Source organism: Pinus tabuliformis, chromosome 7 (genome assembly GCF_031772625.1).
Source record: "Pinus tabuliformis cultivar Carrire ecotype Pingquan chromosome 7, CPIR1, whole genome shotgun sequence".
Classification (NCBI taxonomy): domain Eukaryota; kingdom Viridiplantae; phylum Streptophyta; class Pinopsida; order Pinales; family Pinaceae; genus Pinus; species Pinus tabuliformis.
The window spans coordinates 662,212,970-662,223,512 of record NC_142293.1 but is presented as its reverse complement, the minus strand read 5'-3'; the positions used below and the strand labels follow the sequence as shown (position 1 = coordinate 662,223,512).

General features: G+C 37.7%; 2 protein-coding genes across 2 annotated transcripts; both read right to left on the bottom strand.

The window, feature by feature from the left end:
• Positions 1–680: 680 nt before the first annotated feature.
• Positions 681–1,130, bottom strand: LOC149249185 (uncharacterized). Its single transcript, XM_089452255.1, has one exon. The coding sequence runs from the start codon at positions 1,128–1,130 to the stop codon at positions 681–683; it is 450 nt and encodes a 149-aa protein (XP_089308381.1).
• Positions 1,131–5,621: 4,491 nt separating this feature from the next.
• On the bottom strand, positions 5,622–6,224 carry LOC149249184 (uncharacterized). Its single transcript, XM_089452239.1, has one exon. It carries the CDS (start codon positions 6,222–6,224, stop codon positions 5,622–5,624), a length of 603 nt encoding a protein of 200 aa, XP_089308365.1.
• Between the last annotated feature and the right edge of the window lie 4,319 nt (positions 6,225–10,543).

Below are 10,543 nucleotides of genomic sequence, written 5' to 3'. Positions count from 1 at the left end.
TGCCACTCTGCCTTACCCTTCCTCCCCGTTGCCCTGGCTGCTCATCGCTGTTTTGCTGGTTCTCCCATCCTTCTACCGTTCTGCTACGCTCCTTATCCCGCCTGCATTTAACTTGCCAATCCTCCTCCTCCGCAGAATCATCGTAGACTTCATATATTTCATCAATTGTTTCTTCCTTCGCAATCGCCTTACCCTTTCTTACCCTTTCCCTGCCTACCTCGGCTTCCATTTCTTCTGTGGTCCTTGCTCTCTTTCTCGTTTCCATGGCCGCCTCGGTGGGGTTTCGGCGTAAACTCTCTCTGTATTTGCTCACCACCTCCGCTCCTCTTCTCACTCTCTGGTATCCAATGCAATTCACTTGCTGTTTGATCCCTTGTTGCCGCTCATTTATAATCCTTCGATCCTTACTCCTCTTGCCTATCAATTTGGCCTTTCGATGCCACCTGTGGATTTGCCCTCTGCCTTTCCAATCAACTGTCCGACTCGCTTCATTTCCATTTATGGATTCTGACTTACCTCTTTTTCCGCCACTCCAAACACTTGCATTAATTATCTTGCTGCGAGGTGATATCTTCATTCCTGTCTCCACACACTCCTGTTGTACTAGATCATGCCTGGTCATGATATCCTTTCTTCGCCTTATCTGACAACCATTTAATGTTTGGGGCTGCCGATCCGACTCACCTGTCCGTCGCACGATTACGATGATTCTCATTATTTGCTTGTTCATTGTTTTCATTCGTTGCTTGTTCATGGTCCTCATTAATGATACTGGCCAATTCCTCCCACTCTCTGTTGGGCCGCAACGATCTCCACTGATTGTCCACCTTACCACTTCGGTCCTTGCAACCCCGATTCGCAAGGAAATCTGCCGCTCGATTGCCACTCCGTTTTACATGATTAAAGATTTTGTATTCAATTTTTTTCAGAAGGTCTACTATTTCTTGAACAATCCCTGCCGTGCGCCAACTGTTGGTAACCTTCTCCCAATTCTTCTCGTTATTCAATTTCTTGAGGATTTCAATTGCCATCTGGGAATCTCCTTCAATTTCCAATTTTCTATAACCATTTCGGATTGCAATTCGCAATCCCTGGTGAATCGCCCATAATTCAGCTTCATTGTTTGTCATCTCGCCACCCCACTCTGCATAAATCCATCTGGTGTTGCTCTGGCCATCTCGGAAAATTCCCCCAATCCAGCATTACCTGGGTTCCCTTTTGAAGCCCCATCAAAATTAAATTTAATAAAGTTGTCTTTGGGATAAGAAAACTTGTCGTGGCTTTGAGGTCTTGTAATAAATCTATCAACTTTCTTACTATGCACCATTTCGAAATTCAGATTTAAGTTCTTAAGAATTTGCTCTTCTCCCTGGTCAGCTTTCCAGTCTTCCGCATCCCACTTCTCTACCAATATTGATTCTCTAGTTAGATTCACTAATCTGTCCCATATTTTTGCCGCATTTTTAACTTTGTCTTGGAACACTCTACGGTTCCTCTCTTTCCATAACATCCAGATCGTAAAACCGGCCATGAGATCCCAGGCCTTACGGATTACTTTACATTGGAATTTTTCTTTCTGCCATTGAAAAACCACTTCATTTGTTTCCTTCGGTGACTTCTCAGGTTTCTGGAATAATTTCCCGATTTCCATCCATAGTTTCCTGGCATAACCACAATTGATTAAAAGGTGCTCTTGAGTTTCCGCTTCTTTACTACACAGGTAGCATTTTGAAGGCCCACTAAAGCCTTTCTTCTGAAGTTTATCCCATGTCAGGATCTTACCCTTAGCTACTAACCATGCAAAGAGAGTAAGTTTCGGCCACCAGTTTTTACCCCAGATGATTTTCCAGTCTTGGTTTTCTTCTGCTGTTCCCTGATGGTCAGCCAAATAGTACGCCTCCTTGACTGTAAAGGATCCTTTCATAGACTTCCCCCATCTGAGGATATCCCTACCCATTCGCACTTTGACTTTCCTAGATTCTATCTCCTCCCTGAACGCTTCCTGCTGCTCTTGGTTTATCTCCATGCCCCATTCCTCTGGGGTGGTCCATTTCCGCCATATTCCATCCAGTTCGTTTTCCTTCCAATAATCTTTGACATATATGTGGATGTCGCCTATCCTCTCCTGTATATTTTGGATTTTTTGTATTCTGCACATTTTCTCCCTCTGTTGCCAGTTCTCATCCCAGAATTTAGCCTCCCCTCCTCCTCTGATTTCCCAGAAAGCATTCTTATCTACTATACCGCGATTTTGACGAGCTAGATCCCAGATTGCCGATCCTTTCGGGGTTTCCTGCATTCGATAAATACTCTCTGTAGTATCTGGCATAGCATACTTGTGTTTCCATATTTGTTTCCAAAGATCATTACCTCCTCTCATCCACCGCCACCAAAGTTTTGCACCCAGCACCTTATTGAGTTTGTCTGGATCTGTAGACCCAATCCTCCCTCCTCCTTTCGTTTCGTCAGATGTTTCCATGAAACTAAGGCCCACTTCTTCTGCTGGGCCGTGCCTCCCCAAATGAACTTCCTCAAGATTTCTCTGATCTTAGTGAAAACCCCTTGAGGCACTGCCATAATCGATAGTGGATAAATGGGGATGGCCTGTAGAACTGATTTTATGAGTACAATCCTTCCAGCAATGTTTAAGGTTCTGAACGCCCAGCTAGCCACTCTGTTTTTGAGTTTCTCCAGGACTCCTTGCCAGTTTTTCTGCTTTTTTGAGTTGAAATCCAGCACATTGCCCAAGTATTTGGTTGGGAGGTTCCCTTGCTTGAAATTCAGCATCCTGGTCAGGTGTCTTTTAACTGGCTCTATGGTATTGAATATGAAGGTGCAGGATTTTTCTTTATTGACTTCCATACCTGAAGCTTCTGCAAATAAGTCCAAGACCTTCTTCAGATGTCTCACTTCTTTTACAGTTGGTTCCCCGAATAACATGATATCATCAACGAATTGCTGATGGGTGATTGGCAGTTCATTACCCCAAAGTCTTAGCCCTTTGATTTTATTTGCTGCTCTTTCTTTCTTAAGGTATCTGCCCAGGCCTTCTACTGCAAGAATAAAGAGGAAAGGAGATATGGGATCGCCTTGTCTTATACCTCTAGAAGCCTTGAAGACTTTTGAGGGGGTTCCATTGGTTAAAATAGAGAAGTTTGGGGTTGATATAAGACTGAGAACCCACTTTATCCACCTGCTCCCAAAACCAAAGCTGCCCAAAATTTCTTCCAAATATTGCCAATTGATCCTATCATAAGCTTTTGACAAGTCTAATTTAACCATCATTCCTTTTTGTTTCTTTGCCTTCAAAGAGTGGGTGACTTCTTGAGTAACCACTAGACCATCTAGGATTTGTCGACCTTCTACAAACCCGGTTTGTTCAGGGGATATCAGACTATCTAGTAGGGGTTTCAGTCTTTTGGCCATCAGGGAAGCAATTATTTTATAGATAACATTACAAAGGGCAATGGGTCTAAATCCCTTAGCTTCCTCTGAATTATCACTTTTAGGAATCAAAGTGAAAAAAGTAGAGTTGAGAGCTGGCCATACCTTTTGATTTATACGAGATTCTTCTATCAGTTCCAGGATTTCCTTTCCCATGAAGTGCCAGCACGCTTGGTAGAAGTCGACCGTAAAACCATCCGGTCCTGGCGCTGTTCCTTTTTTCATGCTCATCACTACTTCCTCCACCTCCTCAATACTAGCAGCTCTCATTAGGGCTCTATTCTGGTCCTCTGTTACAATTTTAGGGATTGCACTGCAGACTTCCTTTATAGCTTCAGACCTGTCTATTTGAGGTTCTGTCAGTATTCCTTTGTGGTATTCCATCAGCACTTTCTCAATCCCCTCTTGATCAACAATCCTTTCTCCTCTCTCGTTTTTGATAGAGAATATTCTGTTCCTTTGCCTGTGTTGTACCATTGCTTGATGGAAAAATCTAGTGTTCCTCTCCCCCTCCCTGAGCCATTTCACCCTAGATTTCTGTCTCCATAGGACTTCTTCCTGCTTTCTCCTCTCCTCAATTTTTCCTAAAATTATCCCTTCTTCTCTGCTGCTTTCCTCTGTTCTTCCTTCGTTTATTATCCTTTGTTGCAAAGCTTCCATTTCTCCTTCTAACTTCCGCTTTTCCTCCATAATATTTCCAAATTCTTCCTTGTTCCATTTCTTTATCCTTCCTTTTAGTTCCTTAAGCTTGAGTTGGAAGGTATGCATTTTTCCTTTACCCTGTACTGTGCTTTGCGACCACCATTCTTCCATTTTTCCTAAGAAATCCGGATGTCTAAGCCAGAAGGCTTCAAATCTGAAGGGTCTTTTGCCAAGATTAGCCTTAATGTCCACTTCCAATCTAATCGGCCAGTGATCTGAGCCGAGAGAAGGCATGATCTTTGCTTCTACGAAAACATCTCTGTTCATAATTGTTTCTGATACTAAAAACCGATCTAGTCTAGATGCTATCTGATTTTCCCCCCTCTCCTATTGTTCCATGTGTAGACTCCGTTGATAGTTGGCAAATCAACCAGCCTCAGGCCATCTATCATATCATTGAACATTTCCATATATTGGTCTGTTTTCCTTATACCTCCCTTTTTCTCTTTTAGGGACCGGATTACATTGAAGTCCCCTCCTACAATCCAAGCTGTCTCCGGGTAAAGTCTCCTAGTTGCTTGCAAATTTTTAATGAAGTTTTCTCTATCTCCCGGAGTATGAGGACCATACACCCCTGAAATGATAACCCTTTCCTTTGTCCCCGCTATTCTTCCCATGCCTGTAAGGATTCTGGTCATACTGGTCCAATTCTCGAAAATTATCTCATTTGGGTTCCACAATATTGCAATGCCTCCTGCTGAACCGATTGCATCTTGTCCCATGACTTCGTATTGGAGTTTATTATTTTTGATTATTCCTTCCATCTGCTGCATGGTGATCTTTGTTTCTTGTAGAATCATGATGCTTGGTCTGTCTTTTTTCAGTTTCTCTTTCATGTATCTCTGTTTACCCTTACTATTCAAGCCCCTAATATTCCAACTGATAATGATCATTTTAAACTTTTTTGGAGGAGTGGAAGAATACCTCGGAAAGAGGTATCACTTTACCTGAGTTTATCAATATTTCGCCAACTTTTTGTATCGTTTCATTCATTGTTTTCCTCCCTCTTTTCCTGCTACTCTTGCCAGTCCCACCTATTCCAATCTGATCTTTTTCCTGTTCTCCTGATATGGTATCCTGTTTTTCCATATTCTCCCCATTCCTTTCTTTATATTTTTGAAAGGTCTCCTTATATAGTTGTTTTTGGCTGTCTGGTATGAATCTTTCGTCCAAGTTCTTCCATTCCTGAATTTGTTGTCTCATAATTCTTTCTTCCTCTGCCTCGTTTTCTTTCTGATTTTCCGTTTCCATTTGAGATTGATCCATTGCTATTTCTATTTTTTCAGTTGCTTGCCTTTCCTGCATTTCTCTTGTTCCTGTATCTTTTTCTCTGGTCTCTTTGATTATTTCCATGGGCTCGTTTTCTGGCTCTTCTCCCTCCGCCATTTTCTCCTCTCCCTCTTCACTGTTGTCTTGGAGTATTTTGAATTTGTTCTTACTTTCCATATTCAGTGACTCTGTTTGTGTCTGCATCCTTATTCCTTCTTTACCTGCTTTCTTTTTCCTGTTAACCTGTTGGAAGCCCTTATCATTCTCCTCGGTTCTCTCAGCTTCCCTTTGCTGCTCTTCTCTTTTCTAGTGTTTTCTTCTTCCTTATTTAGAGGGCATTGTCTGTATAGATGACCATACTCATGGCATCTCCTGCATCTGAAGGGAATATGCTCGTAATCTAATGGCTGTTGCCAGACTTCATCATGGTATTCCAGTTCTATGAATTCTGGCAGAGGTTCAGCTATATTCATGTAAACACACATCCTTGCATACGACGTATACTTACCTTTCTTCATGGCTTCTGCTACCTTGACAAAGGCCCCGATCGTGTTACCTATTCCTTCCATAATCTCAGGGTCCCAAAATTCCACTGGTAAACCAAACATTCTGACCCAGATCGGGGCTTCCAACATCTTTTCATTGTCAGGATTGTATCTTTCTTCCCAGTATTTCATGAACAGTCCTGCGTTGTTCATGAAGTATGGTCCTTCCTCAAAAACCCTTTCTTTATCCCCAGATTCGCAAATATTGCTGTAAAAAACCCTTTTGCTCCCAGTTTCAGCTCTACATGCCCCTTTGGTCTCCATCTCTGGTAAATCCACCTGTATAGATCTTTTTCTGTGGGCCAATATCCTACGAACTTGCAGATCAGTGCATGATCTTTCATATAACTGTTGTACTCCTCCAGCTTGTTATTGGGAATGACATATCTGGGTTTCTTCTGTGCCCTAGGTAAGCACTTCCCTCCGGTCTTCATTTGCCACAGTTTGCCCATCACTGGTGCTTCTTTATTATTTTCTCTGGCTTCAGTCTGGGTACCGCTGCCGCTTGCCTCTCCTGCCACTATGTTCTTATAGGAGGGGATCTCTCCCCTCCCTTGCCGGTTTTCCATTATTTCGCTCAGCTCCCACTGCCTGAGAAGTTTCCGCTCCTGCTCGTGGTTCCTTGATCCTCCCTCCGCTCCGCTCCAACTTCCCCTGCTCTTACCCCCTTCTCGCTCCTTCTCGCGTTCCCTGCTACTCCGCCTGCAAACCCTAGCCCTCCGCTCTCCTGGTTACCATCGGCCCCCGAGGAAAGAACTCGTGATCTCTCTTTTCAATTGTTAGACATATCTAATTACATTTTTCTAACCAAATTCAATTATTACGATTTTTTAATTATATATGTTTTTTTAAATATATATGTATTTGTTTTTAGTTTATATATTAATTATGATTATATTTTAAGTATGAATTAAGGGATCAATTTTTTTTAAAATGCAAAATATAACATGTAATTTTTGGTTGTTTAAATTGTATTTTTGAATGTTATGTAGGGTATATAGAGAAAACACTAAGATATTGACACCACTTCAAACATTTTAACCATAAAAACTTATTATTTTCATGATTTATATTTAAAAAAAAAAAAAACAATATATAATATGTACAAAGTTGACATTAAAATATTTTACCAAATATTTTACCTAATGCACAAATTAAAATGGTTTTTCATTATTAATATATTTATAATTTTATGCCTTTATTGATAACCTACATTGAATATTTTATTATATACCATATTAAAATATTTTCTTTTAACATTTGTATATGAAATTATTTAAAAATTCATTAAATATAAAATTTCAAATATATTTAATTATTATTATTAAATAAGTTAAAATTTTGAAAACTTACATCTAACAATATAATAACACTATAATCAAATTCAGAAACTTTATTCCTAACTACACATCTATGAAGTTACGTAAAGGTAAAGATGGCAACTTTTGACTTAATATGTTTGATTTTATTATTCTGAAATGCACACCTATCAACTTAGGTAAAGATGGCAACTTTTGAATTAATATGTTTGATTTTATCGTTAATCCTCTAAATATATTTGAAATAATTTATTTAAATCCTATGTTGAAATATTTTTGAAAAGTATAAGGTTTAAACATTTTACTCTTTACATGCATAGCATATTCATTTTTTTATTACACCTGAAATTATTTTCTGAGTTGTCTTTAGCAATGTTCTAAAACTCTGACTCTGACTCAACCAAGGGTCGGCTCCTACTCCGACTCCGACTTGGTATCGACTCAGCCGGCTAGATTTCAATGACTCAATCGTTGTAAAAAAATACATTAAATATTTATTTAATTTTATAAAAAAACATATTTTTAAAGATTTTCATTCATGTTTCCAAAGTCAAACACACAGCATTAGCTTTGCTCAACATGTAAACCCTAGAATCTTGTTATTAATGCTTAAATAGTAAAATACTACTATATAGTATAGGGGTGCTTGTCACCTAAGACTCAAAAGAAGACTTAGAATCAACTTCAGAAATAGAATAATATTATTTTCTAGTGGGTACCTCATAATCTATGCACCCAAATCTCATTTGACAAATAAAATTCACTAAGGGACTGGCAATTTGGCACCAGATATAACAAAATTCGATGGTTAACATATTAGACGAGGCATAACTTGGATTTCAGATCTGACCCACCAAGAAATTGCAGCGAACGAGCTAAATTTGCCTCAAGGTATCTAGGAGGCCCTGCACACAATTGCTTTATATGGTTTGAGGAGCACAATACAAAGATTTTTTATTAACTGGAAACTATTTGTTAAGAATTTTTTTTAAATATTCAGAAATAGAGGAACATAGGGAAATATACTTGCTTATGAACTAGAGCACTTGAAATGTAAACTAGCAAACTATCAACAATACAATCAAGAAATACAACAGCCTTGAGAAGAATTTCAACAATGACTTATTATATAAAGATGACGAAATTTCTCAATCCATAGTCAATGCGTATATCCAGAAGTTAAGAACAAGGAGAAGGCACAATACAGAACCATAAACCATGGAGAAAGAAATCAATACAGAACAATTTTGACATTTTTTATGTGCTTGGGCCACTGTACGTAACTCGGCCGGGTTAATACGTACTCGACCGAGCCGGCCGGGTTAATACCAAGCCGGCCAAGTTGTTAGACAACTCGACTGGCTTGGTATTAACCCGACAGGCCTAACCGTTTCCTAGGCCAGGTTGATTTCTGGAGGCCAGGCTCAGACCAACTCGGCCGAGTAGATTCCAAGCCAATCGTTTTTAAAAACACTGGTCTTTAGTGCGACTTTTCCGGTCTAATTTCTCTAAAATCCGTTAGGAATTCATTGAAATCACAAGTTTGATGGGTGACCCCTGCACAATAGAAGTGCCCTAGGGGTTTTTCATGGTGCTGAATCCATATATACACTCAAAAAACTAGTTTAAATAACACAAATCAAGATTTCACCACAAATTTAAACGTCAGATTCCGTCATCGGACTAGAAACTCCAAAAAGTGCACTAAAGACAATTCCTTATTTTTCTATTTAGAGCCTATTTTATTTTTATTTTTATTTTTATTTTTATTTTAAGAGGACATGTGTCAACTCTATGTTAACCATGGACAAACTTACACATCCCCTGTATTGGGTTGTAGAATGAGCCCTTTAGGCTGAATTATTTTTGTAATTATTATTAACTAGACTAGATCCATTTTAAACTTGGATCTATATCAAGTGTTGAGGCGCAAACATTTCTTCAAGTTTTGTACAGAAATTTACACTCAAAAAGATGTTTGCACCTCAGAAATTTGATCCTCTCAGCATTAGATAAATCTAAGTTTAAGATGGATCTATGTTGGTTTAAGTTTGTTTTTCTTTTAAATCATTTTTCATTAGTTTTCCTATTTTCTTATAATAAATTATAATTTACAAATTTGAATTGTTTGAGTTCAACTAAATTATGCATCCATATTATGCACTCATATTTCTAATAATCATCTGAAATTCATATATAACTTATATACTTATTATATTTATTTTGATAAAATTTATCTCATACAAATACATTTTAATTATAATAATTAAAGTTGGTTTGTATGAGGTTTAGTCTCTACTAGGTCTAAAGTTTATATCTCATGGGGAGGGGTTGATGATGGAAGCTATCTTTGAGGGAATTAAATTATTTCAATGAGTACCTCAACGAAGCTTTACGCAATCCTAATGATATCATCCCACTGGTGGCAAATAATTCTTCCATCTATTTTGGAATAGGGCTTATAAAATTTTAATTTAATTATCAATATTTATTAAGTTGATGGTAGGGATTTAACCTCCATGGAATATTTTTGGTAGTACTCAAGGGTATAAGGTTGAGATTTATGTCAACAATAGTTATGCCCTTTTTGCTTTTCAATTGAATTTGAAAAAAATCATGTCTACTTATATGTTTAACTCATGTATTAATTATTTTTATAATTAATAAAATAATAATAAAGTTATAATTTGGTTAATTTTTATAATAATAAAAAAATAATCTTGGAAATGTGAGATGTATTATGAAATAGTAAGTGTTTTGATACCTCTCATGAATTGATCTCTATGAAAGTTCACCAATCATTTAATTTAAATGGTACAAGTTGAGTGGGCCTAATGATTACGAGCATGTGTTTCTTTGTAAGAGGTTATAGATGCAAATCGAGAGGGGTAGAGTATATAAGTCTTTGTATATTTTAGCAATGAAATGGTTGCATGAATATGTTTTTCTTGTGATATGTTTTTTGAAATGTATATATGTTTAACTTATATATTAAATATCTTTATAATTACTGATAATAATAATAATTTAAAATAAAGTTATAATTTAGTTATTTTTTATTTTTATTTAATATTTGCAGCCTAAGATGTATCATGAGGTAAGTGTCTTGATCGCCACTATGAATTGATGCCTATTAATGTTTATTAGTCATTTAATTTAGATGGTTGCACTAGTAATACATGTTGACAATGTACCAATTGAAAATATTCAATACTTGTTTTAAAAAAAAACTTGAGAAATCCCTACTATCAATGTGGCAATAAA

What these genes read in the sequence shown, in the direction of transcription:
- LOC149249185 (XM_089452255.1), bottom strand. Translation starts at nt 1,130, where the DNA reads ATGACAAACAATGAAGCTGAATTATGGGCGATTCACCAGGGATTGCGA.
- LOC149249184 (XM_089452239.1), bottom strand. Translation starts at nt 6,224, where the DNA reads ATGGAGACCAAAGGGGCATGTAGAGCTGAAACTGGGAGCAAAAGGGTT.